The 23172-nt window shown below is 41.5% G+C and overlaps 2 protein-coding genes across 3 annotated transcripts; one reads left to right on the plus strand and one right to left on the minus strand.

Moving 5' to 3' along the window:
• Window positions 1–675: 675 nt before the first annotated feature.
• GDE1 (glycerophosphodiester phosphodiesterase 1) lies at window positions 676–5698 on the plus strand. The gene is made up of 5 exons (XM_017734209.1): window positions 676–885; window positions 2005–2110; window positions 2793–2885; window positions 3484–3695; window positions 4140–5698. Exons 1-5 carry the CDS (start codon window positions 779–781, stop codon window positions 4285–4287), a joined length of 666 nt encoding a protein of 221 aa, XP_017589698.1. The 5' UTR covers window positions 676–778; the 3' UTR covers window positions 4288–5698.
• A 466-nt stretch (window positions 5699–6164) lies between these two features.
• On the minus strand, window positions 6165–21735 carry TMC5 (transmembrane channel like 5). 2 transcript variants are annotated; one of them, XM_017734205.1, is made up of 23 exons: window positions 21553–21735; window positions 20824–21008; window positions 20349–20453; window positions 19515–19604; window positions 18662–18761; window positions 17997–18087; window positions 17428–17676; window positions 17132–17283; window positions 16452–16596; window positions 15755–15910; window positions 15048–15214; window positions 14660–14738; window positions 14181–14278; window positions 13914–14051; window positions 12421–12516; window positions 11767–11842; window positions 11036–11169; window positions 9699–9872; window positions 9227–9305; window positions 8804–8896; window positions 7628–7729; window positions 7291–7336; window positions 6165–6712 (listed from the first exon to the last, which is right to left on the minus strand). In XM_017734205.1, exons 1-23 carry the CDS (start codon window positions 21624–21626, stop codon window positions 6597–6599), a joined length of 2745 nt encoding a protein of 914 aa, XP_017589694.1. In that variant the 5' UTR covers window positions 21627–21735; the 3' UTR covers window positions 6165–6596. The 2 variants fall into 2 exon arrangements, with proteins under 2 accessions (XP_017589694.1, XP_008631914.1); XM_008633692.2 differs by lacking the exon at window positions 13914–14051.
• Window positions 21736–23172: the final 1437 nt, after the last annotated feature.

Raw genomic sequence — 23172 nt, forward strand, 5'->3', positions numbered from 1 at the left:
TGAAGCTGCATAATCCTTCCAGAGCAGACACCTGTAGGTAACCTCTAGTGCATACCTGGCTTTTGTCTTTCTGCTGCATTGTCCCTTTTCCAGGAGGGCATTTATCCTTCAGAGCAATTGGTCTTTGTGTGCACTTCACTCAAGTGTTTTTCTGGAGTTCTTGGGAAAGGTCCAGGGCAGGAACAGGGTGTGTGAAATGTTCTAAGGCAGCCTGGCTGCTTCTTGCTCTCTGATACGGGCATTCCTCAGAGAGGAGCAGGGATTTGCCTGCATCCATCTACTGCTTGGTACACACGTGGTAAACAGTGTTTACTAAGTGTTAATCTGTAGATTATGTAAACTGTAGACATTTGCTTTCCTTGCCTTTTACAAAATAACATAACTTAAGGACTCCAGGGTTATTACATCAGAAGGAGAGAGCAAGATTCTTTTCTGCATTTTTATCCTGAAACATTTCAATCCCAAGACTGAGGCATAATCACTATGGTTTTATCTGCAAAATAGATTATATGGTTCAGTTGATCTATGAATGCGCTAACAATGACTTGGATAAAAACCTGCTTTGTTCTGCAGATGAAGCCTACTGAAAAGTACATTAATATTTTATTATTTTTTAACAAAAATACAAGCTAATTATAGCTGTACTTATGTCAGATCTATAAAGCTGTCTCTTCTGTTGTGTATTTGATTTTTTAAATTTTTTTTTAAGGCAGCTGAGAATGGAGCAACGGGTGTGGAGCTGGATCTTGAATTTAGTGCAGATGGTGTCCCCATTCTCATGCACGATGACACAGTCGAAAGGACAACGGATGGGGCTGGGAGACTGCAGGACTTGACTTTTGAGGAAATTAGGAAACTCAATCCATCTGCAAAACACAGGCTACGGTAAATGAACTATTCTGAAATTACTCTTTCAACAGTGGAAAAATAAGTCTTGATAAACAAAATTATTGATTTGATCTATAACTGATGAAACTTTTTTACAATTTAAAACTTTTAAGTCCCATATGCTACTTCTAATTTGATTTTAGAAGCATATGAGACTGTATCTCCTTACCCATCACTACATTGGGAACAGTGAAACAGAGTCAAGATAAGCTGGCTTTTGAGAACAAAATCCACAGGCATCTAATGTGAAACTGATCAATCTCTACATAAGCTTGTCCTAAACTCACTGCAGGACACTAAAGGTGCTGGGATCTTCATGATGTGTCAGAACTGGCTAGAGGAATTACTTCTAAGGTTAATTCACATGTATTTCTTGACTGGACTGTGTTTTGGGGATTCTACACATCAGGTTTATACTGTTGAAAAGGAGCTAGACAGATTCTGGGTAGCCTCACTGTGACCCTAGTGGCTGATTAGGTCCTTCCTATGGATATGCAGGGGGAAATATTTTTATACATTACTAAAAATTTGATAACAATGCAACTTCTGCAGTATCATAAATGAGTCCATTTCAGAGGAAGAACTTGTAGTGTGTGCTCCTGAGACACCGCATTAGGGAGTTCCAGAGCTGCAAATGTGCCACCTGGGAGTCTGTGGCACAAGGAGTATCTTCCCTGTCTCACTGGAGGGGTGATCACCTGGGCCACACAGCGGGAATTTCCACAGGCAGTGACCTCTGAGCAGCTGCTGTTCACTGTCACCCTGATTTATTGATGATTTATTGGTGGGTGAAGCTGCTTCTGCTGAATCCTCAGCTTGTCTTGCCTGTTCTGCCAGGATCTGCATTCCTGGCTCAGGGCTGGGGAGTGCAGTACGAGCAGGAGGAAGGCAGCAGTTGGGACTGAAAGTTTGTTTGTGGAAGTTGGGGAAGGAGCTGAAGAACTGGGGGTGGTGTTCTGGGGTGGGACACAGGGCCAGTGAGATTGGATCCCACCTCCAGTACCAGCGTAGCAGCAACCTCTGTCAGGAATCAGCTCTGTGGGGTTGGGGATGTGCAGGCCCATGTGTGTGCACATCTATGAGGACTGCATTCCAGTGAGTTCTCCATTTCTACAGGAGCCAGTTCCAAGGTGAAAAGGTACCAACTCTGAGAGAAGCTGTTGTGGAGTCTATGCATCACAATCTGACAATCTACTTTGATGTCAAAGGCCATGCAAATCAGGTACTGCTCACTGCAGCAAGACACCTGCCCTCACCCCTTCTTTGGGTTTCTGACCTGGTGCTGTGTTGGTCTCAAGCTGGTCCATGTGGTACAATCCCTTCTTTAATATGAGTGAGGTCTGCTGTTTGTGTCACCCAAAGTTGTCCTGGGAAGCTGCAGCTTAAAATTAGTACAAGGCTTGGGCAAGTGTTGCACTCAGCTCACAGCACTGCTGTGAAACAAAGCAAAGGGAATTCCCTGCTGTGCTGAGAGGAACCAGCAAGGGATCTCTAATTTGCATTACTGAAGGCAGATGCAAATGATCCATCACTAATATATTATATAAATTAGAATAATATTTTTCTTTAGCCTAGCAAAATATGGGAATAAATTCATTTTCCTCTTGAGCTAAACCCTAGGTAGTACTAAAATATTTTATCCACAACATATTTAAGGGTATTTCAAACACTGAGAATCCTACTCCTTGTAAACAGAGTAATGAAAAGGAATTCTTTTGCAAAAAAACAAAATGTCATTTCTGTGTTAATGCTATAAACAAGATGCTGTTTTTCTTCTTCTCCCTTTCTATTTCAATCTTGCTATACAAAACAGGGAAGTGTTCTTAAGATTGTTCTAAAACGACTTTGCAGTGTAAATTAAATATGAGCATATGTGTAACATCTCTGTGTGTCTCTAATTGCAGGCAGTTGATGCCCTGAAACAACTCTACCAGGAATTTCCAGATTTGTATAACAGCAGCATAGTCTGTTCTTTCATGCCAGATGTTGTTTATAAGGTGATGTTTCCTAGAAGTTTATTTTTTATCTTTTTAGTCCTGTCTGGGAATTTTGGTGTGCTGTAAAACTCCCAGGTTACTTTTGAGTTGTTCAAGTTGCAAAGGCTTTTAAAAACAAATGAAGCATAATGCATAATCTTATTAGACCACTCTACTCACTAGATGCAAATAGGAATCTACAGCAATTCCCTCCTGAAAGCAATGCAGACAAATGTGCATTGCCAGGTGTATGGCCAGGTATCTGTGTGCAAGGTACCTGCTGAATAAACCTCTTATTCTAGGTTACTCCTAAAACTCTTCGCTCATTCTCATTGCCAAGTCTACTTACTATTTATTTTTTCCATTATATACATTGCGTGACTGCTATGTAATTTTTTTTAACATAAGAGCTGGTGCTTTTTTAGTATGTTTTGAAGAAAAAAAACTATGAAATATCAGCTTTCTAAAAGTGTTACAAAAGGATCTAGAGGGGAAGGGGAGAAGGATTCTGGTAGAGTTGTAAATGCAAGCTAGCACTTTGTGTCTAATCTCTCAAAAATTGTATTTAATGCAGCTGGGCTTTTGGGTGAATTACAGTGTTTTCTCCTTGGTCCTGCAGATGAGACAAGCTGACAGAAATGTTGTGACAGCACTGACACACAGGCCCTGGCAGCTGAGTCACCTGGGAGATGGGACACCCCGCTTCAACTCCTGCTGGAAGCACTACTTGTATGTGGTGATGGATGTCATTCTGGACTGGAGCCTGCACAGTTTCCTGTGGCGATTGTGTGGGGTTTCAGCTGTCCTCATACAGAAAAACTTCGTTTCTCAGTAAGTGTTAGAGCTCGTTCATGGATCAGGAGATATTCTCTTCTGTTAGTCTATAGGGCGGAGTTAACACAGTGCTTATCAAAACGTTCCATTTAGTGTTGGGTAAGGTGTCTTGATAATTTCTTTACATTATTTTATTATTTTAAGCCTCTATGTTTTTAATTAGAATTTTTATCTTCTGTTAGGTCTTAAGTTTATCTCAAAGAGGAAAAGTATTTGTTGCTTTTGCCTGTTTACAATAAGAGAACAGAAAAAGGCAATGTTGCAGACATTCTATTTATATTCTATATATACACATTCTATATATACACATTCTATATATACACACTATTGTTCCTTGATGCGATGCTGATGCAAGACCAGAGCTCAGTTGTAGCCTCAGCACTGTCTGCCTTAGCTGTGTGTAGTGTCAGGCTCCTCTCAGGCTGTCTTTGTTCCTTGCAGGGACTATGTGAGGCACTGGTCTTCCAGAGGAATTCAAGTGGTTGCCTGGACAGTGAACACGTTTGCAGAGAAAAGCTACTATGAAAGTGTCCTTGACTGCAGCTACATCACCGACAGCTTGGTGGAGGACTGTGACCCTCACTACTGACCCAGCCTGACCAGGCTGCTCTCCTGGGCAGGTCTGCAGCCACGAGGGCATCCAGCAGTGCTCCTGGACTGCTGAGGAGAGCTCTGGGAAAGGCAGAGCAGCAGTTGACTTCTGCCTGTGGTCACATCTCAAATGCAGGAACAGCTCTGGTGCACTGGCCAAAGCTGTGGTGTGGCCACACAGTCTGAGGAAATCACAGTAATGTGAAAGAATCAGATCTGACAAGCAAACTGGGCCATGCCTTGTCTGTGCAGGTGGCTTTATGATTCTCTGTTGCACAATTCTCTATTCCTTTGCTTTGTTTAAATGTTGGTTCTAAATTTGTATCAGCAATCTTTGGTGTCAAAATTTTAAATCATAACTTGACATTAGTAATTTTAAATTGTTGTACAAGTATATACTAATTTGAGGTTGATTTATAGCACCATATCTACATTACTGTTCTTAAAACAGAAACTGGAAATAATGGTGCCACAATAGAAGATGAGTATGTTTCCCTGCCCTGCATGGAAAGATGGCTGTGCTGAGTCCTGACAAGGAAGAAAAAGCCAATTTTCCATGTGTGATGTGAAGGTTCTGAAAATTAACAAATAAAACTTGAGTAGCTTCTTATCTTCCAGACCTTTTAAGAGAACCAGGGGAGGATAGGAAATTGTTTCTTCTAATGAAGAAATGACACAGCACATGATTGTATTTATTTTGAAGAGAAAGCTATCTGTAGAGTGCTGGTAAGCAGTAGAACAAATGGAGCTTTTAGTTTGCCTTTGGTTGCATGATTGAAGGGTACTCAGATGGACATGGAAACTGTAATCCAGATTTAACTTGAACTTCAAAGAGTCTGCAGTTACAATAAACGAGTCTCTGAGAACTCATGGGGCAGTGCTCTTTATCAGTTGTGCAGAAGTGCATTATGTAAATGTCAAAATTAGTGCAGATTGTCCCAATTAGGGTAAGTCCAAACTTCTGGAATACCACAGATTCATGCTATGACCTGCTGGGGGGGTGGATTTTTTGTTTGTACCTTGAGCTTCGCCCAGGCACAAAGAAGCACAAGGGAGCTGCTTTCCCTGTCAGGATGACAAGAGCCTCTCCCATTCGTTCACTCAGCAGTCTCGGGCTCGTGGTGCACATCCTGGAGCACCTGTAGGTTATGTCCAGGTCCTGTCCTGCCCCTTCACGAGTGCTGTGGCCTCTGCTGGTGCTGCTGAGCGTGACAGGTGCTCCCCATGTGGCCACTGAAGGGCAAATGGCTCTTCTGGCAAATAGCCCTCGCTCCAAAGGTCCAAGTGGTGTTGCTGCTGGAGTTTCTGGCACTGGTGAGTCACCATCCTCAGTGCAAACACCAGGTCCGTGTCCAGTGCCCACAGCTATACACACAGGGAAACAATAAAACTGAATCTCTGCTCTTGGATTTTGTGTAAAGTTGGTCCTTTTTTCTACACCTGTGGTGGCTGGGTTTGGATTGGCTTTAGCCTAAATTATGAGCAAGAGGAAGAGATGTGCCTCTTTCCCAAGCAACAAGGGAGGAAAAAAACAGGCAGTAGTAGAAAATGAGCTAAACAAAAAAAAATTATCATGGTGATGATAAAGTTGTGGCCCTGAATAAAAAGAAGCTGCGTCAAATCTCACAGTCATGCATGATGAAAAACATAAATCTTAGATGTGTTACTTCCAATCAGTCCTTTATGGGAAAAAATGTGTAAACTTTCAGTTTACAAGCAGTAGTTTTACACAGATGAGAATTTTGATAAGTACTCTTAGTTCTGATAGCTTCATTAAAGCTGCTTTTAAGTGACTGTAATAAACTGTAAAAATGGCTCAGAAAAATGAGCCCAGCTCACACACGTTATTTCACAGCCATTACAACATCTCAGTCATTAAAAACAACTGCACTTTAATATCCTTCTCTTTATTTGACCAATACTTCAGGTTTGGTTCAGATCAGATAAAAGCCATTTAAGCAAAATAACTGATATAAAATATTTTTTAAACAGAACTTTTATTTGCATTTAGGCACAAGTTTCCTTATATTTAGTCAACAACACGTGGCCAGCTGTGGAGGGAGCTTTACTGCATCGAGGTGATGCCAGTCCTGGGGGAAGGCTGTCGCCAAATGCCCCTGCTGCAAAGCAGCCCCGCCAGGTGGGTATTCCCTAGCACAGCAATAAACCGGAGTCCCGACGCGTTTTGCCATCTGTTCTTCTATTGTTTTCTTCCGTTAAGAGGTAAAAAATGGAGTGATTCTTCCAGTCGTTAGTGCAAGAGAGCATTGCTTTCTGCAGACGCCTGGCAGTGCCCTCGCTCGGTGCTCAGGGCTGGAATCCTCCGGCGCCGTCCGCCCCCAGAGCCGCTTCCCTGGAGCGCCGGGCGAGCTCCACGGCCCGGGACGCGCCGGGGCTGCGGCGGGGCCCGCCGGGCTCCCAGCCTGCCCGGCACAAGGCAAACAGCGTCAGCTGCGCTGCTGGGAGCAGCAGCACCCCCCTCACAACGCCCCGTGCTGTGTAGGGACCTCATCTGCCAAGGTTTGGGGATGAAGTTCCATGGAACAGCTCAAACTACCACGCAAGAGCCCATAGCTTTTTTTTATTCTGAGCATGATGATGTTCTAGGGACTCTACATCATTAGTAACCTCTTCTGAGATTCACAACAAAAAGTGAAGTCTGTCTCTAAAGTGATGTAAAGTTCTTGCCTGTCTTTTGGGCGCTCCCATAAGACAAAATGTCTCATTTACCCAGGAATTTTGCTCTCTAGTACACAGAAGCTGGGGGTCAGTCTTTAGAAGTCACCACCACCAAGCTACCACAACAAGCTACAACAAGCTACAGCAAGCACAACCTATAGAAAATATTCACCCCACAAGCCCAGTCATTTTGTTTTCTCTTTACACAGGATGCTAAATCACTGTGTCCTTGGTATGCAGCTGTCACATGCTGTGTCTGTACATCAAACATTTTTACTGAGCTGAATTTCTAAGAGCTTTCTGTTTCATCTTAGTTGCTTACCTGGTGGAAAGTCACTGCTGCTCGAGATCCCAGCAGAAAAGGGATGCTGAAAACAAAATTCACAAGCAGGTTTAGGTCATGATTTCTTTGTGTGTGTTATCTTGTGTTTGAAAAGATACCAGTTACCTGTAACAAAACCATACTCTCCAAGGCTTGAGCAGGTTTGTGATTATGAGTGTTCCAATAGCTATTCTGATCACATTTTTCTATCTGTTCAAGTTAATCTTCAAAGTTATTTCCATGCATACAGGAATTTGCTCCACATACACCCATTGCCTAGGTCATGCCCCAGATTCCATATAGGGAAATCTACATTTCCCTCTTTTGACCAACTCACCTCATTGTAGGATGTGTTTTGACTTCTGTCAAATGCCCTTCCTGGGTAGTCTGGCACTTCCTGGGCAGGTTGCCTGGGTGGGTGGTATGAAGAGGATCTTCTCTGAAAAAACAGTGTTTGGCATTAGCAGTCTGTGTTCTGGCTTCCAGCTGTGATTTTGCAGTCAGCACTGCTCACACCCTTGTTTTACGGAGATGGCCTTTCTACTAAATCCACAATGAGATCATTCTGGCATCTCCTTTTGAAATCTGACCTTAACAACTACAAGAACATCCACACTTGGTGGAGGACCAAGCCTCCCTCTCAGGAGCCCCACTCGTGACTCTCAACACAGCCACAGGTTGTTTGAAAACCCCCAGCACACAGAAAATGCCCATTCGTATTCAGCTCCCCTCTTTGCAGTCAATATTTATTTGTATTATCACACACGTATTTATAGTTAGCAACAGATCAATATCAATTATTATCCATATTTGGTTTTTTATTTATAGAATCATTTTAGTGATAGCCAGTCATACAGGGGGATTTGGGTTTTTGGGAAGGAGAGGAACCCACCAAACACTTTCTCTCTACCACTATATAGGTCAAGGAGTTTTTACTCAAGCCAAATAAAAACACCAGGCAGCACCTGTATGTGCACATTTTAACACTCCTTTGATGGCTCAGCAGGCAGGACTGCCTTGAAAAATAAATTCAAGTTTAGGACAATAGTTGTCTATCAATGTTGTATGGGATTTAAAATGGGCTTAGATCAAAGCACTCGGTTTTACCTCAGCTGAAAATAACCACAAAGCATAACCCCCTAAGGAAATCCCTAGTCAGGGGAGGAAGGCAGCCTCCTTCTTAGCCTAGGCAAGGTTCAAGTGTGACAAATCCTTTGGTGACCATCACCGCACATGAACATTAGGAAAGTTTTCTTGAAATTTCATAACCATGAACTATATCTGGTGAGGGTAAGAACTTTTCTCTATCCTTCTCAGGTTGAATTCCAGCCTGGAACATACAGCTGGGGAACTTTCACAGCATCCTTTTGCTGTCTGGAGTTAAGTAGTAAACATTTAGATGAAGTTTTAAACACGGACTTTTCCCAACCCAGCAGCCTGTTTGCACAGCTGGAGGAGGCACCTGGAACTGTACCAAGTAATGGAACAGCAGAACCTGAGCAGTCAGACTGACCTGCTGGCCTTGTCCTCTCAGCGCAGACAATCTTTGGGTTGCCCTTTGCTGTGCCCGTAGTCTTTTAAGCAGAAGCAGCTTTTCTTTTCCTGCCTGTAGTCAAGACATAGTTGATCATCAGCTGGAATGGACTAATTGTCCTTGAGAGACTCAAGGCCTGTAAGTAACCACTGACCAAAAGAATTCCTTCTATTCTAAAACAATCTGTCTACAGAGGGAGCTGCAGCAGCACATCTTGAAGATAGAATTCTTTCGCAATAACTCTATTTGTGAGTTAGATTTCCCTGCAACCCCCATGGGGAAGGGCTCCCACCCTCCCCTGCACAGTGATAGGAAAAGCAGGTTACAGCCCCACAAAGCTGGATGAGACAATCAACACAGAAGCCAAATTATACAAAAGATACAGCTGAAAGCCAAACTTACATTAATAATCTGCTCATGTAAGCGTTTGGTCATGGCCTTCCTTCCTTGTATTATTTGCCAGTAAAGATAGGTAACAATTCTAAACAAAACAAAACAGGTCCAACATATGAGCATTTTATTCTAGGCAGTGTCTAGATAGAAATGTATCTTGTTTATTTTTACCCATTAAAAGACGTATATACACACATCTCTGTACACACACACACATATATAAAATAGATGTATGCAATTACTCAAGGAATGGCAAACACATAAAATTGCTTAAAACATGGTAAATGCATGAAATTGCTTAAAACATTCTCTTGGAAGACCTAAACATTTATGGGCTTGTATTCAAGATGAGAGGTACATTTGAGTGAGTCAACAACACAAGATGCCTTTTGGATAACGAAATAACATAGAATGCCTCTGTCATTGCCAGTTTTTTCCACTTAAGGCCTTTTTCTGGTTCTTTTCATTAGCAGATACTTACAGTACAATACTAGAGAGGATGAAGAAGAAAAGTTCACTTGTAATTAAGTTGTGGTAGATCCACACTACCCATTTCGAGGCAGTGTAACTTTCCAGTATTTGTACCCACTCAGAGACTGCAGCATACATAGAAGACAAGCCTCTGAAAGGACCACATCCTTCTGAAGGTTTTAACCTGAAAGTGTGAAAAAACAGCTACTGGAAGCTTTGTATGTTAACCAGTGAGTTAGTTAATATTCTGATTTTGTACATCAGTTTTCTACAGCCCTCTGCTGTCTTTGGGCTCCCAGGGTACTTCCATGATCTGTGTTTCACTGTTAACTTGTGTCCCTCTCAGGCCATTAAATGCCCACCCCAGCCTGTGCACTGAGAGATGAGCCCTTGCTGCAATGGATCAGTACCAAGCCCTGTGAGCACAATCTTGACCTAAATGCAACATGTCAATCACTGTAACACATGATACAGCAAATTGAAAAACTGGATTTTTTCAACATTTCACCACAGGGAACCATCATTTCACCTTGCCTTCAGCGACATGAGTCACTGCAGATCTTCAGTAACAACAGAATGTGGTGAAATAAGGCAGCCCATTATAGGAATTAACTTTATTCCTAATTAAATTAATTTTCAGGTAGACTGAAATAGGAAAGGGTTTGCTTTGAAACTGAACTGCTCCAGACAGTCTGAAATTCCCACTTGCCATCTGGAAATGATAGCTCTGATAGCTTTCATCCCATCTGGTTTCATGTGTTGCCACCTGTCTCACTAAATATTGAAATCACGTTGCTGACAATTGTCAAGAGAAAGGCATATCCATGCTGCCCTCCTTCCCGTGAGCAGAGTAACACACACAAAACCAAAGCAGCTTTAAAATACTGGTGACAACCCAGATGCATTATTACAGGGTCAGCACTGCCTGCAGAAAGAGCCTCTGGAGTTCACAAATAATCCAGAAGCTGATCTCAGCTGAGTTTTCCCAGGCCTGTCTCTGCTGCAGACCCAGTATCACCTGTAACCAGAGTAAGTCCAGGAGCCAGGACTCGGTCACAGAATCTTTTGGAAGAGGAGGAAAAGTAAAATTTGATGCATTTAAATAGGAATCCAAAACTTCAGTGCAACTTTGTTTCTCCACCCACTTTCTCATGGGACAAGTTACTCAGCGAGCCACATTCTCCCAAGCTCAATCTTGTTTTCAGAATACAGAACATCTCATGAGCATCTGAAACCTTCCACCACCAATTAATAAAAGTTCTTTTATAGAGAAATGCAGACTTCTCTGCCTGGTATCAGGTCACTCAGCATAATTTAGAAGGCCTGAATGCCAGTGCTCTTCCATACCTCCAGACAGTGACTCCAATGACAGACAGGACTCCAAGGAAGGAAGGACAGAACAGCAGGAACAGGAAGGATGTCATCATTTGAGCAGTTCTCCAGACTTTGCGAGGGGGCTGGCAATTCCTCATCAGACTGACCTTTAAAGAGATGAAGGTACTTTGGAATGCTGTTACCTGCCACTTCAACTTGGTTTACGCCGATCCCACTGAAATTGCTGGAATAGCATCTATCAAAAGTTTCCAAGAACAACTTTTATGTGAATTTGATAGATATACTCTAGTTTTAGAAAACTTCAAGAATATAGTCTTAAAATAGTAAGAGGCAAAATGAGGTTCTGATGGGTTCTTCAGAACTCTCTTGGGTAGAGTTTGCCTTTGCAGCATATGCAAACTCATGGTTCAGGGAAGTCTGAATCCATCTTTCTACATACAGCTTTGCTCTACATTCAGCACTACAGACTGCTTCATGACCCAGCAAACAACTTATCATGTGCTCATTCTACTGAGACAAAGAATTCTGAAAAGAAGACACTTCCACCATGATCTTTAGCTGAATCCCTCTGCTTACACCTACATAACTTGGCAGAGTGGAGTTGCTGGGGAGTAACTGGGAAGCCAAAATCACAGCTACAGGCTGAGTGTCTATATTGACATAGACACTTGTCCACTGTTAATTTCCCAGCCTTTAATTTTACTACTTTATTATTTACAATGAATACATGTAAAGTTTGTTACCTTTTTCACAAAAAATACTATTAAAAATGCTATCATCTGGATACCAGGCAGCAGAGGTGAGAACAGGATACCAATCCTACAAGAAAGGATTTATTGGAGAAAAAAGTTACATCTTCACTATTCACCACTCACTTCTCCGTGCACTGGAAGCAGAAAAATACCACAATACTTTCATATACAGATAGTGTGGGATTATTTAGAAATGTGATTATTTTAATCTTGATCCTCTAGCAGTAAGTGCACCTTGGAAAATATGCAATTTCAAACACACATATCTACGTACAGATCTGCAGAACTCTCTTATAGTTAGAGTAACATATTCATTCTTGGAAATAAGGCATCTTTTCCAGCATTTAATGCTGAGACTATTTCAACAAGAACATCACCCAGTGGGGAAGTAAACATAACTCCAGGATACTCCTGCAGGAACCTATCAGGTATCTCCCAGACCAGGTGGCAACCTGGTAAACTACTGACTGAAGTTATTGTTACTGCCCACATAATTACTTTGGCAAGCCACAATCCTTACCAAAGGCACTGAACAGGTCATCTCCCAGGCATTCTTTCTGGGAAGCACCCACAAACATCAGAATAAGAATTTTCCATGATATTTCTAAGTGCAAATGAAGTTTTGGCTGTAAATTTAACACTTACCAGGTCAAAGTCTGTGCATAGATCAAATCTAAAACATTTCGTCCAATATCAAATTCTGGCGGCCCCAGGCTCACACAGACTGTAGTTCCAATAATTCTGGGGGGGGGGAAACAAAAACTATTGCACAACAGCATTTGCTAAATGATAAAGACCTCTGTAAAAATCCCTGTAAATGACCTGAATACAAGCATCAGTGGCAAATTATTTAGAGGCTGCATTAGTGTCATGCAAAGCAGCCACAGCTCATTCATTGGACAGCACAGCAAAAATGAAACAACTTGAAATAAGTGAATTCCCATAACACACAGCAGGGTTGAAATAAGACCTAGTACATATTTCACACAGCTGAAATAAAAAACCAACAAGGATTTCTTACTGTATCAGTACATATCTATACTACAGTAACTACTTGTTACTTACTTTAAGCACAAATATCCTTGTGCTTAAGCAGCTGAAATATCAATGGGCCTCAGTACAAAATTCTAACAGTTTTTCATGTCCTGAGAATTTTCAGCCTCAATAAAAAAATTAATGAAAGACAGATACTCAACTTATCCTTGAGTACATCCTACTTCAAACTAACTGAGGTTGCAAGGAGCTGAAACAGACAGATAAGCAAGTACTGAGAGGATTCCTACTGAGGACTAACAACCACTTTTAGTCACCTCATTTTTCCTGAGCTGGGGAGATTCAGTTTTTTGCTTGTTGTAGCAAGGGCAATAAAGATTTTGGTAACTATCACATCTTGATACCACCTTATCAACTGCATCATCACCAGAGCTGGGCTTTCAGGAGGTTACTCTGAACACAAAATATTAAATACAAGCAATTGTACTTTTAACCTTTCACAGGCCTACGTGCCCAGCTTAGGGGAGGCCGTTCATCACATGACATTGCAGTTTTAGTTCTTTGACCTTTTGCTGGGAGGTGGTTTCCTACCTGAACACAACGAGAACAGGAGGATTAAAGTACACTGGCAAGAGCCGTGGAGGAAAAATCTTCAAGGGCTTCCCAACATTGTTTTGTATTCATTTAACAGAAAGTTAACAAAGTCCTACCTTGTAAACCAAACTTGTTCAAATTATGGGCAAAGAACAAACAATGGATCTCCTACACAAAAGTATGGCCAGGAACCTAACTGCTCTGTAGAGCTGGCAAGCACTTAAATACTGCCTAAGCCATAAGTAATGTTTGGCACTAGCAAGGTTCACACAGCAAATGTCAGAAGTGATTGACTTCTTCCTTATGTGCTGAGCTGTATCCACATCCAGTCCACAATACTTTCTCACTTATCATGCTGCAGACCTCTACATTTGAGAGACTCATTATGTGCTTAATAAGACTGATAAAATCAGATTTTAAACTTGTGGACACTATAGTGACATAACTAAGAGGGGAAAAAATCACAGTGGGGGACAAAGCAAGGAAAGGCAGCAGTGTGTCCATGCATATGCAGAAAAGATGGGTTTGTGCTTGAGACAACAGGTTGTCACCTCACTCTCAGGAAATCCATGAGAGTAGAATGTGGCTTCCTCCCTGCATGTGTTTCCATCTCCAAAGGGAAGAAGGACACGCCAGCCTCCTTGTAAGGAGGAGCAGCAATATGCACCAGGCATGTACACAGAGACTGCCTGGTGGGGAAAATCAAGGAAACTTCAGAGGTGCCACAGCCACACTTCTGCCGGGCTTTTCTCACATGGAGAAAGCAGATCATATCTTTGGTTAATGAGGGAAAACGAGATTAGAAAAGTAGTACTCACCTTCGTAAAAACTCTCCAAAGAAAGAGCCAAGCAAACAAAATATGAAGTCAACTAGAACAAGACGATAGATATCTTGGCCAACCAGAGTTTCCCAGCACTTTAAGAAGCAGAAGGAAAAAAACAAAACAAAACAAAATCATACCTAGAAGTTAAAAATCATGCAATTGAAATATTGTTCCCAGATGCTTGGGCATCTGAAACTTGATCAAAGATCTGAAATCTTGATCAAATATATTCTAGCAGCCTGGCAAATCATAGTTGACTTCTCAGTGAACAATGCTGCCAGCCAGCTGAGACCTGAGCTGGGCCATTCATTTTTTCCTACAGTTCATTTCTCTCAAGCTGCTAATAAAAACTGTTAGGATAGGAAACTCAGCTTCCCAAGACACCACATGTACTTCTCTTAGCTGAAGTCTCTTATCAGAGTGGTTCCTAACCTGGCACTGCAAGTCAGAGATTTGTGGTTTTGAAACGTTACCTGCGACTCTGAGGTAGCCACAATGTTAAGCCAGTAGTAGCTCAGTATTCCAACAACTGACATTTTCAGGATGATAATTCTAAAAAGAAGAAGTAACAGTAACTGCACCAACAGCTGGTCCATACCTGGAGGGAGTGATGGCAGGGTGACCACTGGTCACACTTTATTACCTCCTCTTGGCACTGCAGAGTGCCAGGACTAACAGGAGCTCTCCTGGGAGCTCAGGTGTGGCATTGTTCTATTGTCCTGGCAGAAGGGGAGCTGGGCATGACAACCTTGGCAAAACATCTGCTTAACAGGCCCCCACACCACCCAGCCACAGCTTTGTATCCAAAAGAACTCAGACAACTTCAGGCCAAAAGCACAAAGAGGTGGCAGCAAGAAATACCTGGCAATAGTGACATATATGTGCTGTCCAGGAGTCTGAAACCTCTCCAGGTGCCCAAGCCAGGAGAAGAAGAATGGGATCAATGTGTTGAGGAGAGAAGCAATCACAGGTAGCACCAACATGGCAGCTTGGCCCTCTAGGTCATTTCTATGCCCTTTCATAAACAGCTTAGAGAGGAAAAAAACCATAATCAAACAACCCAAACTTAGAGCCTTAACCAAAATGCTGCCTCAAGGTGTGTCCACAGGGAAGCCCCCAGCTGCTCTCAGGTTAGAGACTGTCATGTTTTATGGGCCCGTGACCAGCAGCACAGTGACCCTCTCCCCTTCCCCTACATTATGTGGGGCCCAGAGTGGGAGCCCCAGCTCAAATGCAGCTCCTAGGGAAGAAGGGGCAGGTTTTTCTGGGCCTGCTTCTTGTTGTTTGTCCCCAGGCCACCAGATGCACTGTCCCTAAGCTGACCATGGGCCCAGGCAAGCAGCTGCTGGAGAGAGAAGGGAGATTTGCTCAGACTCCTCAGGTCCCACACTCTTGCCATAGTCCCCAGTGGGGTGGGCCTTGCAAAGCAGCTCTTTAGGTGCAGCAGAATTTGTGTCTGCACTGGCAGCAACAACAGCTCTGCTCCCCTGTGCTCCTCGTAGTGAACAGAGCAGTGCTCGTGCTCATGTGAGATACCCACGTGGAAAAATGCAGACTCTGGCCTTTACCTCGAGGTTATTAACGGAGAGGAAGTAAACAGCAGTACAAGCAGCTGCTGCTGTTCCCAGGGAAGCAACCCAAGCAAGAAGGTGAATAGCAATACGAAGAACTCTCTCCATCACAGAAAAATCTAGAACTTCTTTGTTTACTTCAGTGAGGTCTTCCTGCAAAGAAACAATTCCTAATGAAAAAGTTCTTAGTCAACAGCATAAGGCAAAACTTGCTTCAAGGAACCACTTGAGAAACTGAGTGAAAGATTTTTGCTCTAGAAGATGGGCAGAGTAATGTCCTAGGAACATTTATTGGGCAACTTTGTGTTCCTATCCTAAAAGTCAAGTTCCACAGATAATATTTTCAGCCTGCCTTTTGTTTATAAAATGGTTAAATAGCAGGAAGGAAAAAAGCCTGAAGAAATGTTTGGCAAATATTTAATAGTCACAGAGATTCATTCAATAGAACAGAAGCACACAAATATTTATATGTAGCTTAAAGACAAAAGGAAAACAAGTAGCTAAGCCATTTCCAGGAGGTCAGACCAAATGAAACTCAGGAAGGCAGGAAGATTTAAGTCTCTCAGGCACAGGTCTAGCACACTCGTGTCACTCTGCCAGAAACTTTTATGTGCACACACAAATTTGTATGCACAAATAAGTCTCCAACAGAACGACTCACACACCTTAGTTTTGTACCTCCTGTGGTTTGTACCTTTATCTGTGTGCTGAGATTCTTTTGTTTCAGCTTCACAGCTTTTTCATTAGTTATATTGAAGTCCCAAGTGCAGAGCAGCTTGCTGGCATTCCCAGAGTATCCCTGAGGGTTAACTAAGTTCCTGGAGAAGGATTTTGCCATGCTGCAATTAAAATAAAACTGGTGAGATGTGTAACAGGGAAATTCATCAGGTCTGTACAGCAGGGCAAGGAAGGAGATTTGTCAGCTTTCCATCCCATCCCAAGGTTACTGGACCTATGTCAGAGCATGTCACATATGACAATGTGGAAAATAAACTTTCATGTAAGGAACTCTACCATTTCCATCTCAAAATGGTCGCTGACAATCTTTCCCTCTGGAAGGCCACATCAACAAGAAACAATGTTAGCAACAACAGCTTACAAAAGGGGATCACAGTACTCACTGGTTTTGAACTGGGATTCTCTGTATGTCCCTTACTATTTTGCAGTTATTTTTAATTTCTGTAATAAAGAATTGATTTCTGGAGACTGTCTTCTAAGCAGAAATTTCTACTTAAACTCTACACCTGTAAAGAAGGACTTACAGAAACATACTCAAGTAATTATTACTTCTAACTGTTGACAGGATGGGGTTTTTTATTGTCTGGCAATTTTTTTACTTGATATAAGAGAAATAAGAACTCACGGTCAGGTTACCTGAACAACAAGATAAGAAAACAGATGACAAAATATGTTCCAACAGTGAAAATATAGGCCAGCTGCATGTTGTAAGATGGACCATTCTCTATTTTACTGATTGTAGCATTGGTGTAAAAGCCATAGTAGAGCACTGTTTTTTGAAAATAACCCTGAAAAAACAAGGACATGATTCAGAATATTTGCTGTCACCTCCATGGTGGAAAGAATAATCATCTGAAGACCAGTTAATGGAGGTGGGAGCTGTTCTATTCCTTATCATGAAATCACAGATGTGATTAATTTTAAATACTTACAGCTCCAGTGAGCAGCTCCAGGCCCGTGAATGAAAGGTTATTTGGTTCTGCTGCAAGAAACTGAGGAATTGTGATGAAACCAAAGTTTATGAGGAATGAGAAGAGGTTAAAATTTAGCAGCCACTTCAAGAAAACAAAGTAAGAAAGAACACTTGTTCCAAACTCAGCACCAATGATCTTCAGAGCCTTGTGCCAAATCTGCAGTAGGTGAAAATATTCTGAAAGAGTATTTCCAAATCGCCGAAATGACTGAAGGGAAAAAGAGGAGAGAGATGAATCTCAGCAAGCAAACAGGACTCAATTTCACTTAATGAAGCCTCTCATTTTAATATTACTGTTTCATTTTGATGTTAAGAACAGATTTGGCCCACTCCATGCACCATAAGATGGTTAACTGGTGCTCCTAAGTGCTACCGCAGTGCAAGTCATTATTAATGAACACTGCAGCAATTACCTGGATCTTTGGTAAGTAACATGAAGCAAGACACCAAATTGCTCTGGAGACAGTGATAACATTGCAGTTGGAGTGCTTTGCTCTGCTGTGACTGACAGAAGTTTCTGGCACTTACCACTGCTGCTCCCTGCAGACACCGTGTACAGCAGGAAGGGTGAGCACCACGGTGCCTTGACTTTTTTGTTATTTCTTTAAGAACTTTATTTCTGTGGAAGAGCAGGGCAGGGGTGACAATCATTATAGAGTTGTAACTGAATCAAGAAGCCTAAGGAGATGCTGCAAACACAGTTTCACCCATGTGCACATGAACAGAATTAGTACAACATGGAGATGGTTCTTAGTGATTCATTTGATATTAGCTGATACCATGGCTCCTGTCACTGCTCTGACAGTGTGTTCTAACCCCTCCACTAACTTATACTGGCAGCAGAAATTAAATATACTCTGTGAGGAGACAAAACAATGGTTGAGACCATGTGGTCTCTTCTCCATTTTCGAAGACCAACATCCAAATTTCCTTTGAAAATAAATCTCAGGTCATAATTTATAATCAAATCCCAGGACCTTGATAATCTGCTCTATATTACCATGAGGGATTCTTATCTCCATCATTAAATTATTTTCTCTTGCAAGACATTAACTTTTTTTAAGTGCATTAAGAAGTACTTTGTCATAAAGTGACAAACCAAAGCTCAGCAGACGGAAAATGCCCATAATTGATAGCTAGATGTTGCTAGAAGTAAAAGTTTATAAAACTGAACTGATAAACTTTTTTTTTACCTGATCTCTCTCCTTTTTCTCATGGTCTCTGGAAGCTTCTGGATTGCTTTAATCCTTTCATTGATGGACATACTTGCAAGACTTCCAACTAAATCTTCCTCTACATCAAACCCATGCAAAAAACAAAATTTGGGGATAAGAATACAGTAATTTTTATACACAGCCTGAAATGCACATAACAACATCCCCCATTTACACTGCTACCAAGGTGAGCAAGCTCTGAGACTTAATAATAGTGCCCAGAATATCTTCAGTTCCCTCAGAACTCTAAATCAGATGCAAGCAAGCAGTACAAGAATGTTCACAGACATAGCTTCAGTATAAAGGAAAATAAAATACTGAGACAACTCCAAGATTCTGGTCCATTGCTTGATCAGTGTTTGATAGTTACACTTCTATGATGCTACATATTGACTTGAAAGCTAAACTTTTGCTTTATTTCTTCTGTAATGTTAGTTGATGTTAGTGCCCATACTTAGCACTACCTATGCCAGAGCCACACCTGTATGACCTGATAATCAGGCTGCTTTTGCATAGCTGGAATTTGATGCTAATTCCAGACACAGTGGCTGAAAACAATCCATTAGCTGGTCAAACAAATTCTAATAAAGAGCTTAGCATTTCTTTCTACAATTTAACACATTCATACTGCACTGCACTTCATTTATCATGGGATTTGAGTGTGTTAGGAAAGTATAAAAGATTAATCACTAGTGTAACACAAACCCAAGTTGTCCCCATAAGCACAGAAGGGCTGTACATGCAACTCTGGTGAGGAACTGAGAGCTGTGTCAACCACACCATCCTTGTAGCAGACACTGTCATAAACTGAACCCCTTCTCCAAACCCCTACCTTCACTGCACGCTGGATCTGTTTCAAACATGGAAGAAGTAATGAAGATCTCATCAGGTGGTCTTCGGTTGCGTCTCCGAACGAAGCTGTCTAAATAACATGCATTCTTTAGGAAGCCCAGATAGTCCTGATAATTTGACTTAAGAAATTCAAGTTTCACTTTCACAGGAACACGTTAAAAGTCTACCCTTCAATCTCACTGACTTCATGCAAACACACTCCCCCACTCACTTCTTTCCTGGTCATGTCATGTTTGACAACTGCATCCACTTTTTCAGATAAACGCTGGAAAAGAGGAGCTGAGCCCAGTCTTCAGCTGTCATGGAGAACTCCAACTAACCCATTCATAAATGCACACATTCATTATTCAATTCATTATTCATTTCTTCCTAGAAGATGAGGCCTTTCTTTTAAAATCCTTCCACTGCCTTCAGGGGGATCATTTTAGACTCCCACTACATCATGCTGAGTAAGTTATATGTGCCAAACTCCCATTTCCTGGGGCCAAAATGCAGCTGCTCTCTCCACCTCCTTTCATCCACTTATTCAAACACAGGTGACTATACTCCTTAAAAGCATCTGCCTTCCAGCCATGACACAGATGAGTTTAGCCACAGCTTTCCTTGACTAGCCTTCCCAGTAAGCTAATGGCAAGTTCCAGTGTCACATCCCAGTGTGGAGCTCAGCTCTCTGGTGTGGAAGGACCCTGTTGATGACTCCTTCTATTGTGTGAAGATATTCATGCCTGAACAAGAAGGCTTTAAAATATTTATTAGTATTATTTTATGGAGGGTGAGACTGACATGCACTATTGTGATGCACCACAATCCTTACCTTCTGATCCACTGGAAATTCTGTGGGTATAGGGATAATCCAGCAGATGGAAGGTAGACTGTGGGGTGTAATTCAGTTCTGGCTCAGGCTCAAAGGAAAGATTGTCTGTCGAAGGGAATCAGAGTTACACAAAGTTGCAAACTGCTATGGGCTATTTACAGAGACAGAATACCAACCCTACGACAAAATACAGATCTACTGCCAGCACAGCAACGTATTCCTGTAACAAAACTCCCATACTCCACTCCAAAGTACATCCTAGTACTCAAAAACTTACTCAGTCCATACAAGACAATATCACTTGACCTGTTAATGACAGATTTGCTAATAAAACACCTGAACAGCTTAAAAGAAAAAAAAAGCTAAAACTATATACAGAGTTGAGCTCTGCAGAGCTGCAGGGCTCCCTCAGGATGGAGCAAACTGTGATTTGTTCCAGTGATTCTCTGAGCTGGTCACACGAGAAACTCCATACCTGTGAAATTTCCATATGGACTTGTGCTCGGTAGGTCCTGGCTGCACTCAGAGCCAGCTCCCAGCGAGGCCATGGGGATGGCCACAGGGTAGTTCTGCTCCCTCCCTCTGCCTTCTCCATAGCAACTGGGCAGTGAAGGATCGTAAGGGGTTTGGTGGGAGAATGGATTGCTTTGAGAACTCCCCCTGTGTAAGCAATAAAAAAGAAAAACCTGTCATAAAACCCCTCAATTGCTATCCTTAATAATTTGCTACCTATTAGCATCAAATTTGAGTATGTTATAAAACAAACTCTGATACTGAGAGGTAGTTTGTATTTAGAACTTCAACATCATAATTCTGATTTGGTCATCAAATGAATCAGGAAGGTTAAAACTTTTCTCTACCTGAAGTTAGCTTAGACTCTTACTAAACAGGAATACCTGCTTGGAAAACAAAGATATCCAAGGTTATAGACCATTGTGAAAATTACTGGAACTAAAAAATATCTACAACATTATGCCATAAATACATTTAACTGAAATTCATCCAACATGTAGAAAATAAACACACCATTTCCCTTGAATGCTGCCTTCCTGGTAACAGCTTTAAAAATTTGTCTGAGAATGAAAGCATAAAGGAGGGATCAAAATAAATCTACAAATTAAACCTCCAGAGAAGTAGTTTCTCCTGCATATAAACGATTTTATTTCTTATGGCACAGTCACACAGCAAAATTAAATAAACTCACCTTCTATCAATTTCCAATGTCTCAGAGAAGTGGTAGTCTGGATTTTCAAAGGCTTCATTGTAATGATAAGACATGACAATTCCTTGGTTTGAAGGATGAAATCTTCCTTATTTTTGTCTCCACTGCTTCATTAATATGTTAATGGAAAGACTGATTAGAGACCTGATTACAAAATAGATGCAGGTACATAAAAATTAAAAGGAAGGAACTCCATTTTAGCAACTTAGAAGACTCTGCTATTCTCCTAACAAATAACACGAAACAATATAAATCAGCAGTGGTTGAAATTCATGCCATTTACCATCAGGAAATTGGGGCCCACCTGAAGTTTCAGGTAAAATACGAACTAATATTTCTCTATAGTGAGGTCTCCCCAAACCTAAGGAACTGCAATGCCACTGAAGTTTTCCCAACACTAATGAGGCCAGGCTTTAGAAGCATGTCAAAACATTAAGAAAAAAATAAAGCTCTCCCTCTCCTCCTTAAACAATAAAAGCCAAATACACAAATTTTCTCCAAAAAATTCACCATTTCCAAAATCAAAGAGGAGGTGAAGCCTGCCCTGTTCCTTGCTAGCAGTGCATATCTAGGCTTTAGCTGGGAACAAGGGACCTGCAGGACCATGGCTTTGTACAGAGCTGACAACATCTAGAGACTCATTTTCAATGAGGGCTCTTGCAATTATTTAATGCCTCGATACCTTAAATAGGTCTGGTTTTACATTTAGATTTCTCACAGAGTGCTCCATTTTAATCTTAAACAAGCCAGACTTGGTCAGAATTTATTGAGCGGGAGTCCTCCTGAGTCAGTAAAAAGGGAAAGTTACATTTGAAAAACAGAATCCAAATTAAACAGGCAGTTCTTACAATTAATCAAAACTCAGACTCAAAATAAAAATGGAAACTATTTTTAGCATTTGTTCTTAAAGGCACCATGCAATTTTCCTAAGCTGGCAAGCTATTCCACAGCAGGGAAGGGAAAAATAAAGGATAAAGGGCACATCTGGCAAAACCCATCAGACCCTATTTTTATTTCAGCTCCATTCCTAGAAAAGCAGAGCTGAATCTCATTTAACAGTAGACTCTCAACAAACTTCTTCATTTGCAGTAGATTTTATTTGTGATTTTTACTGCACCAAAGGAAGTATTACATCGGCCATCCATATCAACCAACTCACTGACATCAACCAACCAGAAGGAACAGATCAGCCTGGCTGGAAAATACATCTGGAAAATACAGCTTCTTTCTCTTACTCATTTGAAAGACCTCTAGGCTTATCCATAAAGGCTTCCTCAGAAACTCAAAAAAGCCCAAGATAGATTCTCTGTTGGCTTGGTCATTGTCCACTTTATTTTCTTTGAGTCTTATGATGCACTGCATGCCAGGATCACTATGAAAGTCCACAGGGACATTTACAGTCAAACACTGACCCCAGCATCTGAAACCACTCCGGTTTTTCTCCACTCACTGAGTTTTAAGGACTTGAAATAAATTTTCTGCGTATGCTGAGGCAAATTCAAATCTGACAGTTTATACATTTCTGACCAGTCACAGCTCACTGGAAAGAACCCAAAGCAGGTAATGCTCAAAGTAAACCATCTCTTTCCTCTTTTCAACCTA

This window comes from Corvus brachyrhynchos, unplaced genomic scaffold, assembly GCF_000691975.1.
Source record: "Corvus brachyrhynchos isolate BGI_N302 unplaced genomic scaffold, ASM69197v1 scaffold5, whole genome shotgun sequence".
NCBI lineage: Eukaryota > Metazoa > Chordata > Aves > Passeriformes > Corvidae > Corvus > Corvus brachyrhynchos.

Bases quoted from the DNA above. Each gene is read 5' to 3' on its own strand.
- GDE1 (XM_017734209.1), top strand. From the start codon at position 779: ATGCACGATGACACAGTCGAAAGGACAACGGATGGGGCTGGGAGACTG. The intron at 2,111-2,792 runs GTACTGCTCACT...CTCTAATTGCAG, and splicing joins TCAAAGGCCATGCAAATCAG to GCAGTTGATGCCCTGAAACA. The intron at 3,696-4,139 runs GTAAGTGTTAGA...TGTTCCTTGCAG, and splicing joins CAGAAAAACTTCGTTTCTCA to GGACTATGTGAGGCACTGGT.
- TMC5 (XM_017734205.1), bottom strand. From the start codon at position 21,626: ATGTCTTATCATTACAATGAAGCCTTTGAAAATCCAGACTACCACTTC. The intron at 15,215-15,754 runs GTAAAGGCCAGA...TTCCTCTCTAAG, and splicing joins TCTCCGTTAATAACCTCGAG to CTGTTTATGAAAGGGCATAG. The intron at 14,739-15,047 runs GTATTTCTTGCT...TCTTCTTTTTAG, and splicing joins ATATATGTCACTATTGCCAG to AATTATCATCCTGAAAATGT.